Genomic DNA, 22,997 nt, shown 5'->3' with positions numbered 1-22,997 from the left:
CAAATCGTATACAGTCGAATAAATTAAATAGCACCATGGTGACAAAACAATAAACGTCCTAAACGGCAACAGGGGTATCTTTGGTTATATTATATAAGTTATAACTACCTACTGCAGTTTTGGAGAACACGAAACGATACCTACCATAACCGGAAAATGTTTAATGGTTTTTAACCTGCCGGTTTTCGTTTTAGGTCTGACATATTTTAACCCGGCACTTTGCATAATATAACGGTAGGTGGCTTATGTCTTATATAGCTATTCGGAAAACATGGATGCAGTTTATTACACCCTTACCTCGCTCCCATCGCCGCTATTCGTTTCTCCTAAAAACCCGAACAGTACCTACTGCGGACGCAATTTACAGTCTGCCAGGCGCATTCTTGAAACATAACTCATAAGATCATCACTTATAAGGAATACTACGGTTGAATGATATGTACGAGACGGCCAAGTCAATTACCATTTTCAATAGACAAAAGGCCAGTATTCCGAGCATATGAAATGTCTTATATATTATATTATATATTGTTTTGGAAATGTTGTACGATTCAAGGTTAGGTTGAGCTATTATTTTTCTCTATATGCAGAGACTTTGTAATTTGAAAGTTATAACATAAATGTCATAAATGTACTTCACCGATGACAATTTGCTTTTAGGATGTTTTTTATACAATATCATTTAATTTTCTTTTATTATTATCCTAACTAATTCATAAAAAATCATAAGCAAAAACTTTTTCTCTGTATTTTCTCTAGATGGTCAATATTTTATTTTAATTATAATTTTAGTTTACCACTATACCACGTAACTGCAAAATAAACATAATTAAAGATTGTTTAAAGGAGACACAAAACTAATTAATTTGATTCAGAAAAATAATTGTGCAATTTTCTTTCCTTAAATTAATAAAAGAAGCTTAATGGAGCTTGAAAATTCTGTAATTTATATTAATTATATAATTCGATTTATTTTATAGTACTTGCGAGGTATTACAAAAACATTATAAAGATACGAATTAATATTATATTGTGATACGTTTTGTTTAAATACAAATATTTTAAATACTTGTAATGTTAATCTATTGTATATTTTATGTAAATTATATTGAATTACTTAGAGTTTTCACTATGACAAAACAATATGATGTATACTAAACATAATGTAGTATATGATTGTCAACTGCTTTATGTTACCGCTCAATACATATATATTATTATATATACTAAAATAAATTTAAGAGTTAACATTATTTACAATTTCAAAGAAAATTGAATGTTTAAATATTATTTTAGTTTCTTTATTGTATTATTGTGGTATGAACTATAACATAGAACAATATTGTTAACATAAACAAAATATATATAAATTACACATTGAATATTTGTTTTTAAGCAAATCGTATCATGTATTTATGTATCTCAATCTCACAATTTTTTATCTTATTTTTTTTTGTAAGTTTTATAAAATAGATTAAATTATATTTCATAAAACAAACAATTTTATTATCTTTTTATTAATCCGAGGAAATTAAAATCGGATAATTTATTTCTTGGAATTAAATTAATTAGTTTTTGCCTCTCCTGAAAAATCTCTAATTTTGCAGTTACGTATGGTATTGCAGCCACAATCCAGTGACTGTCGAGATGTATTTTACTGGTAAGTTTTAACGACTAAAATCAAGAGGTTGAAATGTTAATATTGATATATAAATATGTTAATACATTCATCTAATTTATTTTTAAAAAGACAATAGAATTAAAAACGTTTGTACGTAATTTAAAAAAATTAAAAACAAACGGTTAAGCTACTCTGACATATTTATAACGGTATTGCTATGATATATACGTGTGTTTGTGAAACCACTCTGTGTTTCTACGGATTTACGAGTCTGTAGATTAATAAAAAAAAAAAAACAAATAATAATCCCATAGCAAATAAGCGAAACTTTTTTCATCGTTTGTGATACAAGACACTTCTGTTGAACTTTCATTTAACGTCAGTTTGAAAAAATTCTACGCTAAAATTAAATATTTAAAAATGAGAAAATAAGCTTTATAAATATAACAATAAATATTTTATATCGATTGCATTTATTCAACAGTCATTTAATAATAAGCAAACATAACCATCAAGTTCATGCAGTTAGTATATTGAATTGTTTATTTTTGCAAAATTTCACATAAATTAATAGTTATTGTGAAAGTATAATTATTATCTTATTAATTTGAATAAAAATGTTCTTACCAGTCTCAAACAGCGAAGAACTGATAAACCATCGATCATTTCAAATGATAAATCTAACAAGCTAGCTGTCACGATGATCATGTCAAATATGTTCCAACCACAATTGAAAAATTCATTACTTAAAGCAATTAACTTGAATAGACATTCTACAGTAAAAATAGTTGTGAAGACCTGAAAAGATTAAATTGGTTACCTATTGAATTAACATGATAAAAGATTATAAGAAATCGAATATTGAAACTGTTGTTTTTATTCGATCTCAACCCTAATTCCAATTAGCTTAATCTGGATTTTATGTTTGTTGAATAAATCCATTGAGCAAATGTGGGGAAATTATTTAAAAATTTAAAATACATAAAATAAAATATAATTTAGAAAAGTTTGAGAAACTTGGAGGACACTGAAGGTGGTAACTAAAACTGTTACAGAGTTTTTGATGATAATGATGATGTGATGATAAAATAAAATAATAGTACCTTTTAACAAATATTATATTCATGTTACTGATTTTTCAATATTATTTTGTTTACTCATTTATATTAAATAGTATGATTTATACCGTTGTTATTTTTTGTATGCTAATCAAACATCAATTTTATCAAAATCAATCATTTGAAAATGATTATGGCGCTCTACTAATCTGCTGTTAGTATAGATTAAAAAAATAATAAATGGCTTTATAAATAGGATAGGTAAATATATAAAAATAACTGTTAACTCACTAACTTTTTTATTTTTAAATATAAAACCAATATTAAACTCAATTTCAATTCACAAATATTATTAGATTGATTAAACCTACAAATCGCCAAATGTGAACACTTTATGTGCTTAAGTTGTAGCTAGAAGGTATTAAAATATTTTACTAATTAAACATTATTAGAAACTACAATATGTTTATTATAGATAATATTTTTCATTTTAATTATGCGGTCACGAAAGACATACTTTTAAAGTAAAATATAAATGAATTACCTTGTTTCCAACATCCAAAATGTTACGTACATTTTGTGACATCCCGTGATGTTCAATAGCCAACACTATTGTATTGCATATGATACATGCCATAATAAACAACTCGAATAATGGATCTCTAACCACTTTATGCAGGCAGTTTTGGACTCTCAACCATGTCTGGTAGTCAACGCAATTTCTGTTGCAATTCGAACAATTTCGATCAACTAAACCATCTAATAATAAAAATGATACATTTATAAATTATCACTGTGATTAGATAACAGAGCTACAAATATTCAAACATTTATATGCATTACAATATTTCATTTCGTCTAGCGAAATTTATGTACATTTGAAACCACTGTCCTATTGTAAATTAATTGTATTTATCTAACAAATAATATAAATAGTTGGGTTGTGTACCTATTATAATTTAAATGTAATTGTTGTTTGGAACACACGTCTTTAAAAGAAAATGGTAAAATAAAAGTATTTTAATTTAGATTATAAAACTAAAAATATTGGTCTCCATTTAAAAATATAAATTTGATAGTTAATTAACCAAAAAAAAGTAAAAAAAAAGAGATCAAATGTAAGAATTCTTTATGCCTTTAACTTTTCAAAATAATAATAGTGTTCAATATTAATGTAATTGTTATGTATATTATATTATATGTTATCCTTTTTTTGTTTAAATCAATTACAATTAAATTTTAAAGTTTATTTAATACATATGAATATGCATAAAAATAGAAAAATAATAATATTATAAGTATACTTATATGAATTAGATATTTAAATAAGCTAACAATATCAAACAATGAATTCATAAAAAATGTTGAGTTGCAGTAACATTAAATTATCCACTGATGGATTAAGACTCATTTGTATATATTTTTAAGTCACTGAATAAAATAATAACAATTCAATTCAATTAATATAATAGAGTTGTGACTTTATAGTAAAATTATTGTAAATATTGTACACAGTTTTTAAATAGTTTCACTTGGTTAATATTAAAAATACATTTTTATGACAATTTAGTAAATGTACAGCTATGTAAATATTATACAATTTATTTTATATTTATATTATGTAGATGACTCACGAATCGCGAAACAGTGAATGGTTTTGGATTAAAATACAAAAAAAACATAATTTTTCAATATTTACCTATAATTTGTACCTACCAATAGAATCTGACTTTTTAAATTTGATATTCTTTTTTGTTGAAGCTATACTTTAAAGTTTAAATTAAACTATTGAAATTAAATTTAAGTAACTTAATGTTAACACAATTACCACAAATTAATAGTTCCTCGATGTAATACAACCTAAATTATAAGGAATAACAATATTTTTATCAAATAGTGACAAAGTTTGAGAATAGCTCATTTTAGTATATTATATTATTCATAATGTTTAAATATTCTATTAATTTTTTGATGAAAAATAAAAATATTTAAATTATTAATGATTATTCTATTCATAAAATCTAAATATTTTAAAAGATATCTATGATTCTAAAAATTTAATGAAGTAAGAAGTTTTATAATATTGAATGTATTAGAAGAAAGATATTATTTTATTTGTTCAAATTAAATTCAACAATTATATTCTTGTAAACGGTACTATTTAAAACTACAAGTTAAATAAACATTTATATTACATGACACGGAGATACAAGTTGATGATAGTAGATAATAGTTAATAGTCACGGTTATTTATACTAAACCTTAAAGACTATAGGTCATGTTTAACCAATTATAATAATTATATTTTAGAAGACAAGTCTTTAAAAACCAACAGGGATCCTAAAATAGTGATATTTATATGTAGGTCTGATGTAAATAAGTGTATTATCAAGTGTGTTATTATTAATTTTAATTTGTAATGATTGTGGCAAAAATAAAATCATCCATGTAATTTGGAATTATTACTTATGTGAAGTTTATCATAAATGGTCAAGTAATACAATACACTAATATTATTATTATCGTGAGTGTATCGTTGATAGTTTAGCAAACAGATCTTACACAGACTATTATTTTCCAAGCTATTACAGTTTTAGAGGCGGCACAGGGAGTTAATACTGTTATTAATGTACACATACCAATAACCACCACCTGAGACACGTACTCGGCCTCGCCGTTGCGGCCAAATGGTTTTGTTTTCAGCCCATTGCATTTGATCACTTTAATGCTTTTTGATACAGCTAAACCATTATCGTTGGTGGGATTCTGAAATTAATATTTTACATTCTGGTATAAACGTAAAGAAAACTTTAAGTTTATAATTTAGAGCACCTCAATCAATTTAAATACATAAGACGAATGTAAGACAAAAAATAATTCGTTCAAAAAGTACGAATACCATGTATATTTTTGAACAATGGATATGGGTTACGTTGTCGTAACGAAATATATTATTTTTGAATTTAATTTTCACTAAGAGTAGTTTATTTTATAATATGTTACTTTGTTGATGGATACAAAATACTTAAAAAATAATGTGTTATATTTAATAAGGAGACATTATAGTGCATCGGATAAACTATAATATTTTGAAGGGTTGATATTAAATTCAAAAAAGTTATTTATGTGTCCTTCAAAATTATACTGAGTGGAGTAATATTAACGAATTTAATTATAATTTTCTTTGATAATGATTTAAAGTGTTATAAATTCAACAGTTTGAAAGTATTTTTTAAATTTCTCCCAATATAGGTTACCTGAGGTAACTGATGGTATCCGCATTGCTGTGGTTGTGGTGAAGTGTGATGGGATTGTGATTGCGACGTCGCTTCCCCATCATCATGATCATCTACTACACCTGAGTCGTCCAGTGATGAATCCCTGTTATTTCCTTCACTGGTGTTTGCACTGCCTTGTCTACTACCCAGTAACCATCGTTCTCGTCCTTTTTATAATAACATCAACAACAGTTTCAAGAATCAATAAGACGAACATGTTCTATATTCAAAATTTTAATATTGAATATATGTATATATGCATAAGTGGTACTGGTAATAACAAAGGAAAATAATATTTATGATATATATTTATAAATTAAATAATATTCAACATTTCAAAAAATTTAAAAATAAATTAAAATTTGCATATCCATAAAATATTATTGAACATTTATCAAATTGATGACTTGATAAAATAATTTTTAGCTGGGTATTAAATTCTGGGTTTCATGAAAATAGTATGTTTTTATTTATCAATTTAAAATATAATATATTTATTCATACTTATTAGCATATTATGTTCTTTACTTAACTCAAATAATCATTATTTAACAGACACCACAATATATTATATTCAAGAATTCTTACTTTTTTTTTATCTCGAAGGTAAATTAAATTAAACTTTATATCAGTGAGTTATATGAAAAGTATTCCCTTTGATAGTGGTATATGAAGTGTTCAACAACGTTTAATTTTCGTTATCTCTAAGTTTAATGGGAAGAAAGAAAATATAATTCTGAATTTTATTTTTAATTTATTTAACTAAAATAGCTTTCACGAGTCCAAAGTTTAAATTAAAACAGAAAATTCAATTTTTTCCTACTAAAATGTAAGAGCAGTATTTTAACATTTATTTGAAACTAAAGGACAACAATAATATTATTAGATTTACAACATTTTGTAATAGAATATGTATATTTCAGTGATTTAAGAATGTTTCTTATATAATTAGATGTTAATTATTTTTCGTCTTATAGTATCTTTAACCTTGCTGTTATTATTACTATTAATATTAAATTGAACATTTTATCAATTTTTATTCTAACTTTATACAGTCTACCAAAATTAGATAGGAAAATACATTTCTATTAAGCTTAAACATTGAAGTAAAAAGTACGAATAGGATAGAGTGATCACAGATTAGTTATTGGGGATTCGTTTTATCCCTCTCATTTTAATGTAAAATAATGTGAATAACACAATGATTTCAAATTAATAGTGCTTGAAAAACTAAAATATAATTAAGATTTTTAAGACATTTTAAGGATAGTGTGAATACGGTACTTATATAACATTTTGAAGTCTTAAAAACAGGTAGATACTATTTTTACAATGATGTAGTAGTATATCAAAAAGTTTCAAGTTATGAACTAGAAATTGAACACAGATTTAAAGGGGTCATTATTCTCTGTAGTGTACGAGAAAAAAGGTGAAGAAATATAACTGCCAAGCATCAGTTTTTAACATCAGTCTTGACCATTTTTAGGTGAACCGATTTTTGCTCGAAAAAGTGTTTCAATTGCAATGATTTATTATTGCTTTCAAATATAATGCCCTAAGTATTCCACTCCAGTGTCCTAACCAACCCTGGAATCAGCACTTTTTTTCAATTGTATCATTCAAAGTATAAAGCGAATCACAATAGGTATAATACAACTAATACAAGTTATAAATAAATATGTGAATCGAAACTACATGGAAGATGATTTGGTTTTACATGAGTAAATAAAAAAATTCAATTACTCAATGAAATATTGTAAATTATATTTATGTGCAAAGTTTTTTAAAGACTATGCGTTTGATCTTATTTCTTGTTGAAATTTAATTTGTAAGAATTCTATTAATTATGATTTATGCTAAACAAACTTACTAATTATATATTAAATTAATTTTAATGAGTAATAGAAATATTTTTTTTAATACTCACGCAGACATATTTTCTTTCCATATAAATGAATAATTTTAATATTAAAGTCAGATTTTTACTAAATAAAAAAAATAGTTTAAATATATATTATAAACTAATTTAATGTTTCAGCTTTACAAAAAAAAGATCTTTATATATTGTCCTATTTAATATCTTCTCAGAAATCTAAACTATTTTTAAATTACATTTTTTTTAAATTTATTTTCAGATTTGTATCCTTTCATAGATTCAAAATTTTTGATTTATGATATAATTGTACCTCAGATTCTAAATGATACTAATTGTCTGTCTATACTGCTTAAGCATATATTTTTTTACTATTTGATTAATCAAAATCGTATCAATGAAATGACAATATAGATATTTGGATTTGTAATGTTATCTTCTGACGTATAAAAAAAAATTAATTTGAAATAAAAACCATCCTTCTTTTTTTAATTTATTTAATATTTTTTATTAATAGAAAGTCTAGTTTTACATCAGTCTTTTGAGAAATATAATGGGAAGTGGTTGTGAGTGTTTAGACTAACTACCATTTCATTGGAATAGCAAATCACAAAAATATATTATTTATTTTTTATTCCAAATGTCAAAAAACATTGATAAATACTTAATAGATAACTATTTCAGAACTTAATTTTTAATTTTCAAATTCTTTAATTATATTATGTTCAAATTTCTATTGGTCTGGATTCTAAGCTTATAACTTATAAAAAGACCAATTTGTAAACTTAAGACTCCGATATATATTAAGGATAATTGAATATTATAGTTTAATTTTGAATGATGTATAAATCAGAATATATTCATTGAGTTTATTGTTTTTGTAAGAAATATGAGGAAATCAAAATGATGTATTTTTAAACTAAGATCCAAATTTTAAAAAACTGCAGTGACATTAATATTCATAGAAAATGACTGAGCAGAGACGATGTGTCAGCCTTTAATTCTAAGCATGTAATAATGTATTTATATTACTACATAATATTATTTTCTATTAATGATACAATATGATGAACTAATTTTTGCCAAATACCAAAATGCATAACATATAGTATATCATTATAGTATTAAATCATATAAAATAGTATTGTTATTAACTTTAAGTAAATACCATAAATTAAAGTTGCTTATTTTGTTAATTCTGTATTAATATCGACATGGATGGTGGTGGATAGGTTCATGGATAATCAGGTTAAAATTAGTCTAAATATTTTTCACATTTCATTGTTAATAGAAAATAATAATATATATAATGGTGAAAAGTTCCAAGTTTCTATGATTAATAATTTTTGAATTACAACAATTATTTTTAGTTAATCTTTTTTCATCAAAATACCTATAAAAATTATGTATTATGTATCCATTTTTTTCAATTGCTATAATATGGAAAACATATTATAATTATGTAGGTACTAAATGTTCAAGCTTTTTTACACACCGGCAATTTTACTTCTTGATACTTAGAGAAAGCCTTTTTAAAAGGTTGATCAGGGTTGGAATATATGGCCCAAATTATGGAGGACATCAATACACAAATAACACTGGATAATGAAAGTAGGCTCTAGGTAAGTAAATTTAGGACATTTAGGGGAAAGTGTATTTTGCTACAAAAAAACAATGAAACGATAGGAAACAAAATAGAAAAACAAGTACATCTATTAAGAACAATATTTGCAGTTCATGTGTCACTTACCTTGAGGAGCTACCAGAGCGCACGGCCGCAGACTGTCGGCAGCCACGTTGGGTTTGGCTACCGCAGAAGTGGCAGGCGGTGGTTCTGGTTGAGGTGGTGGGGTGACCGGTTGTGCTGGAGGGTCGGGAGATCTCGAAAGTTTTCGTTGGGGCGTTGACGAACGGCTACCCGAGTCGTCACCGTCATCACCATCGTCACCGTCTTCACCGTGGTCCAATGCCACTGCCACCGCCGACGCTTCAGTTTCCGACGCCAACACCGTCGCAGACGACGCCACTATTTCCACATCTGGGTCCACCTCCATTCCTCCGTCCAAGGTGTCTCGATCGTCCGTGGCGTTTCGCTGTTGCAGTTCCAGTTGCAGTTCCGGTTGTGACCGTTGTTGAGACGGCGTTCGACGTCTTCGCGACTTCTTCCGTTTGCGTGTCACCGAAGAAAGTAGCATGCCTTTCCGGCCATCCACTTTCTTCTTGTCCCGGTTCTGTCTGTCCTGCAGCTGTTTGACCGGGATGCGGCTAGGGTCGAAACTGAACGTCGATTCGTCCCGGTAGTCCGTCAAGTCTTTTCGCCTCTCCTGTAACACATCAAAATCGTACGTTTTAATTATATTGTTTTTATTTTCTAGGCCACATCTCGGGCTTATCGATATGTCAAGAAAACAAAAATCGCGGTTGACATTCGTAAAATTCACAATTGTTTAAAAATCAAATACTTAAATCATGGTGTAGTAGAAAACCACCGTAAAGAGTATATACATTATATTATACCGTAAAATGCTTGGCATATATACGCAATTCGAGTGTTACAAGTGTTTTCGGTTTTGCGTTTGAGGATATTGATCGACTGTAAAATTTAAAACGCCGTACATCCTATATGGTTATATATATATGTGTGCATATTTTATTTTTTTAAATTACTTTTTCAATATTTCAGTTTCGAAACTAAATATTAAACAATACCACTCTAAGCGTGTCAAGCGGTCGGATGTGTTATTATAATGTTAAGCTATTATTATTGATTTATTACATAAATGGTCATAACTCATGAATATTTTTTTGAAATGAATCACTCAAAGGCAAAAAATTATGTTGAATTTTTAATTGATATCGATCCCAATGGAAGCGAAAGCGATATTTTTTATCACCTATCTTGTACAAAGATTAAAGTAACACTACAAAAGTTGACAATTACTAAAGTGTCAACATATTTCAAACATAACCACACCCGAACCTACTGTGCATAATATTATCTTCTCATGTGGGGAAAATCACACATCTAACTCTTGCACTCCTTGCTAACTGCAACTTTTGTTGGCACAATTTACAAACAATCTATCCATAAACACAACACAATTTAAAACCAAAAACATCAATAATCACCACTAATCCTGAACAACCAGTCGCTACATATACGACAAAACCAAGTTCGTAGGTATATGAATGTAACTGAAATTGTTTTAACCAACGCCTATGTCTATAATTAACAATGAAATCTCTCTCACTTCTTTAATTCTTCGATGAATTTAAATTAATTTTAAACTCCATATATCCCACCTCACTACTGTAACCAAAAATGTCAAACTTCACATATATGTCTTATGTTCTATGTGCCTATAAATCTATATATTATCTAGAGTAAATCAAAACACAGTAAATAAAAAAATAAAAATCTCTGCGAAAATTATTTGCTATAGGAATAATAATAATAATAATAATATATAATTAAACTGTAACATGTATATCTTAAACGCCAATAACCCTGGCAGTTGAGGCGTATTTCTAAAAAAAAAAAAAAAATAATAATAATAATTATAATCGGTATAAAGTTATCTTAAAACAGAATAACATCCATATTGCATATGAAATCGTGTCACGATTTCTGTAACTACGAACTACATATTATAGTTTTAGTGTAATACAGGCACGATGCGAGTGTACTTAAAATTTGAAACTTTATACAAATATCCAATTCTCAGTTACAGTTGTATAACCGACTATTAATGGATTGTATTGAGTTAATTTAATAACATAATAGTTATGCAATTAGTGCTGTAGGTATACCCATTAGTCAAATAAAAAAATATGATATTATACCTTTTACTGGATAGAGGTGGTATATTATTGATTCAGTAGTTATACAATCCATATATTTGTTATTTTTCAAACTTAATACTACCTATCAAAATAGGTTCTTTTATATATTGAGGTCTATACTTTATAACGACTGGTCAATATTCTAACAAGTATTCCATAAATTAAAGAACAATATATTTTACGATTTTTTTGATTCTTTTTACTGTACTGTACTCAAAATATTTGAAAAAGAACTTAAGATTTGACACTAACTGTACATATTTGTGTTACTGTGTAGGATACTATTTTTCATCTTAAGTTTAACATTCAATAAAATTAATTATTCATCGTGGTCACAATTCGTGTGTGTGTGTGTGTGTGTGTGTGTGTGTGTGTGTATGTATATGCTTTACATCAAGTTTATACTAGAGTGATTAATGTACAGACTAAACACTAAACTCTGTAACTTGACAGGTTGGCATCACCAACGTTAACATAGTTTAACTGGACACAATAATATGTTGAACAAGTGTTTGCTGAAAACTAATTTGGAATGACATAGTTTATAACAATACAGTCACTGAACTGAACTCATAACTGCAAAAGATTTGTGGGAAATTATTTAAGTTACTCAATTTTATGCATTGTAGTTACATTTTTTTTAAAATTTTAAATTGCTAATGTCTGCACAAGATAGAATACACAAACTTTATAATTAAATAAAACAAATATTATAAATCTAATAATCATTGACTAAATCTAAGAACAATATTACATGGTTACAAATTATCATATAATGCTTTAATAAAAAGTTTTAATTCAAAATGTAAAAAGTGTTCGATTGTTAAAATATAAATTAAATATAATGGACAAACTGTGTTTAAATGAATTTTAACTTACATTAAAAAATGTATAGAAGTACTTACCATAAAAAATGTTACTGACATAAATTAAAATATTTTAGTATAATACAAACACCTTAAACCGATTTTAAATTACACGAAATTGGTGCACACTAATTGCCTCCTAAATATAGGTAGGTGACCTACATTTACTCAAATTCGCGTATTGTATTTAGATGTACTCGAAATGCCTCCCATATCATATCAATATATCGATATATTATTTTATCGTACTTATATCTTAACTACATATTGATTATATTAGAATGATTTTCATATAACATCATCGATCACTGATTATTGTAATCATTTATGCACTTGATAAGTTTTTAATTCGTTTTTCGTTGTGAAAAGAAACAAAAGAAAAAATAATATTAATTTTGGACGGATTTTTGTTTGGTTTTCAAAAAAAATCTAGCAAATAATATAAAACGACGGACGTGTACGAAAAAAATATGTTCATCTTATTTAAAAACTAATCAAATTAATTTTATCCAGTTCAAAAATGTAAAACTAATTCATAGTTGTTTGAATTATTCAGATCAAAAGATCAACAGACAGATACTTATCAAAAATCTTAAACTAAAGCTTTAGAACAGATTTCGGAACTACCTGTACACTTATTTCAGATCGAAATAAAAATTTTTCGGACGTAATTTGAGCTAAAATTAATATGCGCCACTCAATTGGAATTCAATATAATATCTAAAATTGTCACAAAAAGTGAATTAAGTATATACTGTTTAAGCCTTCTATTGAAGTAAAACTGTTTTTAAATGAGAAATGAGAAAGACCCAATAAATTGTTCGGTGATATTTTTTTGTCATGATACTTTCCAGTCTGAAAGTACGCCAATTCTAATAATAATAGAAAATTGAACATTTGATTACTGCGTTCAATATTTAAATCGATTAATTACAATGTATAATCTGCATAACAATAATTATCATGTAACTACCCTTCGATTTTTTTCCGATAAAAGTCAAGCATCTTATTTATAAATAACCTTTCATGTTACTAACCCCTTATTTTAGAAGTTCAGGAACATTATTCTAACTACAATTTGTTTTATTGGTCATGAAAAGTTAATACTTATGCGGTAAGTAAAGTTATGGTACAAATTAAAGTTTTGGTAATGTAAATTACAACATATCGGATTAGCTATACCAAGTATCGAGAAAATAACAAAATTAGAAACTATAATATTTTTGGTCCACCATTTTTACATCCAGAACAATTAATAATTCAATTAAATACATAAACTTTATGTTTACTTAAATAAAAATTTGTTTTTAGGCAGATCGTATAGGTGACAAATTTGTTGTAGATTTTAAAGAACTTAAGTACCAAATGATGAAAAAACAAAATAATAACATTTTCTGATTCTTTAGTAGAAAATAATGTCGATGACAGTTCAATTTTCGCACTACACTCGTGGGTTGCAAGTACACCCAGTACATATAAGCCCAATAAAGCTTACTAATTATTCCACAGCAAATTCAATTTTAATTTTTCATTAACTCACACTTATACATTTTTAAATGTATTAAAATCAATGCAGGTTGATACGAATATCCGATAATGTTAATACAATCCAACCTGTTAAAAAAAGAAACAAAAAAAAGGATATCTTCAAAGATTTACTATTTTCATGAATGTTATTGTAATATAAAAATTGAACACTAACGAAATATTAGTAAATACATTTAAACCAGTAAACAATTAGGATTCAATTTATAGTATTACTAATATTTGTTAAATATTTATTATAACTTATTAATTTTAATTTCTTACAATAAAGTTTTAATATTTTTACTATAGTATCAGACTGATTTTTATATTTTTGGTATTAATAAGTAATTAATTATTTCAAAATATTAGTATATTATTATATTGATAATTATTTAAAATTGTTTGATTTAAATTGAAATTAATCTATTTTAAAATTACCATTTACGAGCAGTAGACGTGTGTGCATTAAACAGACGCAATCGCCTAGATTTTAATCGAGTTAAATTATAATGGAATATTTAGTATAACCTTAGTTTCAAATTTTAATTTATAATAGTATAGTTTATTTAACTAAATATAGGTAACCAGCTTTCCTTGGTTATGAAACCAATGTTTAAACTTTAAAGTGAATCAATATTCAAATACTAAATGCTCAACTACTTAAGATGGGAGGCAATTATGTAAAAAAATTAATGAATATCTGCAAAGTTTGTATAATGTCGAGTATTAAACACTGATTACAAATAACTTCTTGGGTCATATTCTATAGTTGTTTCACGTGTAATGACTTAACGTTTTCAACGAGCTCAATGTTTAAATTTTTAGTAGAAATCAATGTCCAATTCTTTAAAAAGCTGAAGTTTAGTTGAGTTGAGTTCCGATGTGTGCTAGCAGTATATTACGTATAAACTTGTGATTTTTCATACTGTTATATGCAATAGTTATGTAAGTAATAACTCAAAGTTAAATGGAAACTTAAACCACTAAAAAAGTTCAAATATAGTTTCGAAGATATATCCCAGTTGTGGATTTAAAAAGCAAAAGCCACAGCGGGCACGTCGAGTTTTTAAGAAGATATTTTTTGTCAGTTCGTATATTATATTTCATGCCACGGCGCTCCGTGTAGGCATTTCTGCTACATCGAGGCTTAGTTTTGTATACGTTTTGCCTATACACTGCTTGACAACGAGGATTAAAAACGGTAGTGCTGCGCGAGCGAAAAAAAGAAGAAGAAAATAAGAATAGAAAAACGTGTGCATTTTTTATACGACGTCGTATTTCTATTTTCCTCGGGCATTGCCTGAAGCTGCAGCAGTGTGTTTATTTTTGATATACATATTTCAAACTCGTACACTGTTTGTAAAATCACAACCACGATGGCAAGATGTGCACTGCTACTCGGAATACCATCGTCGGAATAGTTTACATTTTATTTTTATGATATTTTATATTTCAATAAAGATTTATATGTATAAAAAAAAAAAAAATGATAAAAATTCCATCATACCTCTTGCGTGATTTCCGCTTCTTCTTCGTAGCTTAGGGCGACGACGGCCAACATCAGATTGATCAGGTAGAACGAACCGAAGAACACCACCACTGTGAAAAATATGACGCTCATCGGGCCACACGTCGCTAACACCTGAAACAACCGGTATACACATACTTGAATCGATGGAGTGTCGATGCGATGGTGAAACAAATCCCTTTTCAGAAAAGTTTTTATGGACGTGGTATTATATATAAAATCATCGCGTGACCTAAATAATGCGTAACGGAAGTCGGTACAGTGTTGTGCGTTAGCCTCGGGAAACAGCAAACGACTTCACTACTGCTTGTATTTTGATGTATTAAAAACAGTCGGTAATGTTAATATTCCGGTTTAAATACATTTTAAATGCATGGTTGTTTATAATTTTTTACTTTGTTTAAACGTTTTACAGATATTCAGCATTATTTTGTGGTGATTAGTGTTGTTCGTATTGTAGGGAATAATCAGAAATAATTTTCGTTTGAATTTAACACTTATCATTAAATATTCTTGTTTCAATTCTCATTTTCAAAACAGTTGGATAATAATTAACAGTATAATACCCGACATAATTAAATGGTGATCATCAGAACTAATGTGTAATTAAATAATTTACTATAATATGCGATCCAAAAATGTAAATATTAAATGATTTAAATGTGTTGGTTTTGATATTTTTCAGTGAAAAAATTCACAATTTAGTACCAGCTTATTTGAATTTTCATATAATTAGATAACTCATTACCTAATTAAATTGAAATACTATATAATTCTATTAAATTTTTATTAAATTTTTAAGTAAATCAATAACATTATTTACAATTATTAAATGTTATTTTTAAAAGGTTCTTCAAATTGAATAAATATAAAGTGAATAATATGATGTAGAACCTTTTAAGGTGAGCAAATAATTGTTTTATAGTAGCATTATATTTTCAACTATGTCCATGAACAATATTTACATGGAAATTTCAAAAATCATAAATTTCTCTTAAAAATTATACAATATATCATATTATTGTACAAATATTTGTATTAATTTACCATTGCAAAAATCGTTTTTAGTAAAGAACATTTTTATTCTATAAGAATAATATCTTCAATACTTAAAACCTTTTATCATTTAATTTTTATTCTCACATAACAATTTTTATATAGTGAGTTAAAAGTAAATTATTTTTATTTATGTGCCGCATCTTGAACCTATTTATATTGCGTATCTAAAACAATAATAAGATTAATAAATTTAATATTATATTTATATGTTTCGAAAATCTGAAAAATGTAGCTGTATAACAATATTAGATAAAAAAGATTTTACTAAAATCATTTCAATGCTACTTTTCATTCTTGGATCGAGTGATATATAAGATTTTATAACCTTCTATAAATATGTTCTAAATTATAGATTTAATTTATTCTGACTTTGAGTACTTGAAGGAATATTATATTTGTTGAGTTCTTTGTTTTTAAAATAAAATTGCAAAGGTGTATCTATAAAATTCATAGAAATGGAATTCTAAAGCATATTATATTTATCTAAGAGACAAGCTTTATAAAACCAATTAAATATTCTAAACCCCTTCATAGAAATATTCTTAAATAATTCATATAATAAAGAAATAATGTTAGTATTTTTTTTTTATATAATTATATTTTAATCGGGTGTCTAAGTCAAATTAAGAATACCTACTTTCAGATAATTTAATGAAAGAAAATCGAATTGTTTGGATTTTTTCTATAAAAGTGGGTCTTGATTTGAATTACAAAATATGATTTGATGCTTTCCATTATCATTTATACCAATCAAGTATAATATAATTATATCAATTTTAAATAATATTACTCGTCTCAATGATCACAATTTTAAAATGTAAAGAGCTTTTGAAACTTCTATAAAATTCAATATGTATTTCTCGTATTAAAGTTGAAATCATCAACTTGTTGAAATCATCGGTGTTAATGTATGTAAAATGTATCTCGACAAACTTTATTGCGTAATAAACCATATAATTCGTCTAGCCAAATCATTATATAGCGTATATTCGCCAAGACCTTTTTGATATGATTCCAGCTCGTTCATTGCATTGTATTATATAAGACATGCATAATATATGTAGTTCGCTTGGAATATTCCCATTGCGAATTGCTGACTGTATATAAATTGTGTGAGCATGTCAATATTTATTATATTTTATTCTTTATATTACTATAATATTTATCAAGTCTTAAAATAAGGATCGAAGTTGTTTTTAAACACATGTATTTTTTAAATTAATTTATAAAATTCACCATCAGATACGTGCATATATTATTTAATCATCATTAATTTCTTAGTCTAACACTCTAATCTAATATAAATATGTTGTATTTTCGTACAAATACGTTTTTTTACAGTAAACAAAAACATAAAATTATCTGTAACGTAATATTCAAGACTTTCAACTAGAAAAATTTAACTCTAAATTTCATATTCCTATAACTTACAAGATTCGTCATGGCGGTCAATAAACGTTGAGACTTCTTTAATTTCAAGGTATTAATAACTGTTATTGATTTAATTTTTTTTTAATTTGTCAACTATCTGGGCAACTTGATCTATTGACCACAAAAATCTTAGCTTAATTACAACTATTAAGGAATAATTTTACAATATTGAAATGCAGAGAAAACAATGAACTTAATGTTGATAAACACAATGATGAATATACAATACAATTCTAAATTGTTGTGTTTTTATATGTATCCTTTAATGATTTTAGTACATAGGCGGGGTACTGGAGCATACATTTGCATGATTTAATTTATTTTTTTTTCGTATTTAAATTAGGTATATAATATTATGTATGATTTTTTTTTAAAGATTTTCTACTTCTATAGACAAACAGGAAACGATGTGACGATCACGATATACGTGCAGGATGTACTATGTACATTGTATACTGTGTAATGTATATATAAAATAGGTTGAAAAATGTGCACCTTTCATGTTGTTTTTATTTCAATTGAAAATAGTAAAAGATATATTTTATAAAAGTACTTACAATGTTGTAGACGTTTTCCCAATAGTCCAGTGTAATTAGCTGGAACGTAGTCAACATAGACCACAGGAAATTGTCGAAATTCGTGTAACCGTGATTGGGGTTAGGGCCAACACCAAGGCACACGTAACCAACTGGGCAATGTCTGAAAACAACGGTAAAAAGGAATTGCCAATAAACTTTACACTAAACTAACTCTGTAATATAATTCTACTAAAACACGCTATCCATTAAAATAAGTTTTACATTAATAAAGGTTTATCTAATAATTATATTTTATTATCATTAGATATCATAGATACCTAGGAACATAATAAAATTATATGCGATTCCTGTCCTTTGATTTCTGCAGGTAATACATTTCAACAAATTGACTATTGGAAAAAAGTATAAACCGTTTTTTTTTAAATATAATATTTCTAAATTGATCTATTTTATTTATGAGTTGACTAGTAATTGTTGAATATAATATTTGTAAGGAGATTTGACTGAATACGCAATTATATAATCGTAATTAAGATATCAATTAACTTATGCGTATGGCTTGGTTGTTGGCGAAATTGTCTTTATATATTTTCTATATGGTATTGTTATTTTGAGATTTTTGTTTTGACTGTTATTATTCTTTCTAATACATGTACATTATTCATAGTGGGAATTTATGTTACTTAGAAAACGAAATTGGGCCCGGTGTGCGTAAAAAAATCATGCACCAAAGAAACCTACCTCCACCCTCTAACCATTCGACTTGAACGATTAGTTTTATAATGGCACATTAAAACCCCCCGAAGTGAAATTGCGTGTACGAATCTTTGAAATATTTAATTTGCTTTTCTCACCTCGCCCCAGTCACGTTGCCGCATAGCATTGGGTTGCCTTCGTTGTCCGACAGCCAGTTTTGCTCTTTATTTATCCATCTGAAATACAAACAGTGTAAAGAAAGGGAAGATAAAAAATATGCACGGGAAACACAGAAAATTGAAACCCCAGAGATTAAAAACCATAAATCGACAAAGGTACATTTCGCCGTTTCTTGGTAGGCGAATGCGGTGTGCGGTGTATGTACAGTAGGTACACGAAAACGATACGTAAACAAACGAACCGAGTTTATTAAACGGGTTAACCTGAAGGGAAAATAATGTGCAAATAATAATAGAACAAATAAGGACATTGTTGGGTTGGTATTATCTACAGACGTATTAGCTTACTTAAGAATACTAAAGTTTCAAATAACACACATAATGTGATGTATGATAAGACTAATGCACATTTTACATTTAAATTTAACTAGTGCTTACAAGAAATAATAAGGTAACAATTTAGTGTTTTAATGAGATTTTACTTCTAATTAAAAATATGAATTCAGAATAAAATCGATTACCTTGCGGGTACTGCTATAAATTAATTTAAAATAAATAAGAGAACAGTAGGTAGGTACATAAATATTGCATAGATCTGAAATATGATATTTATGTTTGTGATGTAGATTAACATTAGTTATGTAAAAAAACCACAAAAATGTAAAAAAAAAATATTGGTAATAAATAATAACATTATTTTGTGAATGAACGAAAAACAAAAAACAGAATAGTACAATAAGACACTAAAAATATTATCTGTTTCTACGTTCTACACCGTTTTTCCAAGCATTTTATAAAACACGTGTAGAACTGTAGAATAATGTAAAAATGGGCTTATGGACCCAAATGCCGATTTTCAACCTCTGTTAGTTACGCAGTACACAGAAGTGTTATAGTGGTTTTTTTTTTTTATTCTGTGGTCGCAAATTTATTTTGGGAACGTTTTGTGTAATGCAACATCTGGTTGCAACTTATCTTCCACGCTTGTATTGTTTTTTATTCAATGTACTTATAAAGGTTTTACAAGTATATAAAGCTAATAGATATGGTGGTTCATTAACTATGCTAGAGTTTTGTGGTGAAATGTAGATTTCGCTATTACTCTGATGCCAATATCAATTTAACGTATATAATAAGACACTATGAATACCAAAGAAGACTTAGATATTAATGATAAGATACGATGATTCTATATTTATAACACCGAAATAAACAATTAGGTATTGTGTTTAAAATTCATCAGCATTAAAACGAATTCATATTTTAATACATTGTAATTTAATTTAATTTGTAACTGTATATACGTACTGAGGATATCTGCAAATAAACAATTTTATTTTCCTGAAAAATATTCTTTTCAATATTACCGTGTAAATACATTGGTTGAACTTAAAAAATAATACTTGAACATTAAAACGATCTCCGTTATTACAATTTAAAATTAATGCAGTAAAAAATTAACTAATTAATGAACTATACATTTTTTTTTTTGAAATGGCTAGAGTCAATTCTTAAAGTTGTAATATCGAAACGAATTTACAGTTTCAAGTATAAAACAAATATCATAGTACATGGAATAAACATTTTTATGAATTTTTCCATATTATTATACAATTATAAACATAAAATGGCCTAGTATTTTTATTTTGTTTTATGTGGTGCAAAGGACTGTGATGACGACGTGAAATTAAAGAACAAAAAAAAATAAAATAAAACGAGCAAAAAAAAAAAAAATGTAATGGACACCCGGAGAAAAAAATCACTATTGTCTGTTTTCTTAGTATTATGCCTTTTACTCATTCGGATGTTATTTATTTTCATTCTATTGTTGTGGACATATTTACAAAAACACTATATTTCACTGAATCTTATTTCTTTGAAATGTTCAATTGCACTGGATTTATGGCCTCTTGGCAAGTACTATCCCTTAACCGTGATATTCACTTTTTTGAATCAAGAGTAACAACCGTAAACATATCCCATCAAAACATAAATGTAATAGAAATATAAAATATTCAATTCTATTAAGTTCTATTTTACATAATATTATATATTGTTCAAAAGGCACATACATATTATATGGTTAAAATAATAAGAATAAATGGTTTATTTCAAATACAATACTTGAAACTTTTAAATTTCGTACTATTATTATCTTATTATAACTTTGAGTAGTGTTATTAATGCAACCTATATTCCTCTGTTCAGTTCAAAAACATTTAATAATAATCTAAAAGTTGCAAATATTTTTGGTAATTCGAAATTTGAACTATTTCGTACGCATGATATAGATTATCATCATTATTCATAGATTTAATAGTTTGGAGATTTTGGTAAACATTGATTATTGAGTCATAATTGTTTATTATTTTTAAGCAATTATAATTTTATTCTTAAAAGGAATAGAGTTGTGTACTAGACGATACAGCACTCTATGTCTCTTTTTTGTTATTAATTTTATAGTTTTATAAATTATAATAAAGTAACTGTTTAATCAATATATTATATACGTTGAAATTTTTGGGATTTATTTATGGCTTAGAATATTGAGTAGAAAGAAATTTAACAAAAATATATTTCCTAAAGAAATATATATGAATAATTAGTTTTCGATTACTAAAAGAATATAGTTGTATAAATCCTTCTGCAATTAGTTTTTTAACAACTTAAAAATTAGTATTGTACGTTTAAAATAAACTAATTTCATCCTTTTTTTTATAATTAAAAATAAATGATAAATATAATTTATATAAAAAACAATTAAAACAGAACTGTGTTCCCATAGCTAGATTGCAATAAAAATCCATTATTTTGAATTTAATTGTTGGTTTACTTAAAAATTATATATTTATATGGTTATCAATCATATTTTGCAGGAATAATTTTAAATAAACATTTTAAATGTACGTAGATTGACGTTCTAAAATCAAAATCAACTAAACAAAATATGTTATCACTCATCTCATAAAAAAGTTAAAATTATTTTAGTTTATACAATATTTATTGATCTTACTTTAGCCAATTCACGTTGTCTTCGTTAATCATGACGCATTTATTCCGCAATTCACCCATGTACACTTGAAGCGCAAATAAAGCAAATACCATTAGACAAAATATGGTCAGTGTCATGACTTCAGCTAATTGACGAAAGGAGTGCAACAGGGCGTTGATGATCGTCTTGAGACCTGTATAGTAATATATAAAACGTCATAAATGATAAATTGGTAAATTATGGAATAATAATTTAGTTGTGACTCGTGAGCATTGGTTTATTTATCGAAATACCTGTATAGTGTATACATAATAAATATGAAACTAATAATCAACCAACGGTATTAATTACTTCATATACAAATAATAATTATGTGCTTTGTTATTAACTACTTAACTCACTTCCAATATTTTTTTCATGTGTTTAAGAATAAGTATAAAATAAAATAATTAATAAAATATTAGTTCATATTATAACGATTTTTAATTTTAATTCAAATTTAATTAT

General features: G+C 26.5%; 1 protein-coding gene across 2 annotated transcripts in view; it reads right to left on the bottom strand.

The window, feature by feature from the left end:
• The window catches only part of LOC111037148 (sodium channel protein 60E-like), a 77,891-nt gene that overhangs the window by 31,085 nt on the left and 23,809 nt on the right, over positions 1-22,997 (bottom strand). For both annotated transcript variants that reach the window (XM_022319529.1, XM_022319530.1), the window contains exons 3-11: positions 22,512-22,683; positions 19,478-19,555; positions 18,642-18,783; positions 15,574-15,708; positions 9,581-10,154; positions 5,937-6,124; positions 5,319-5,445; positions 3,224-3,438; positions 2,249-2,419 (exon numbers count right to left, since the gene is read on the bottom strand). In XM_022319529.1, the coding sequence (XP_022175221.1) occupies positions 2,249-2,419; positions 3,224-3,438; positions 5,319-5,445; positions 5,937-6,124; positions 9,581-10,154; positions 15,574-15,708; positions 18,642-18,783; positions 19,478-19,555; positions 22,512-22,683 (1,802 nt within the window). The remainder of the gene's footprint in view (positions 1-2,248; positions 2,420-3,223; positions 3,439-5,318; positions 5,446-5,936; positions 6,125-9,580; positions 10,155-15,573; positions 15,709-18,641; positions 18,784-19,477; positions 19,556-22,511; positions 22,684-22,997) is intronic.

Source organism: Myzus persicae, unplaced genomic scaffold, assembly GCF_001856785.1.
Source record: "Myzus persicae strain clone G006 unplaced genomic scaffold, MPER_G0061.0, whole genome shotgun sequence".
Classification (NCBI taxonomy): Eukaryota; Metazoa; Arthropoda; class Insecta; order Hemiptera; family Aphididae; genus Myzus; species Myzus persicae.
Note: the sequence above shows the minus strand (reverse complement) of the source record. Positions and strands in the feature narration are given on the sequence as shown.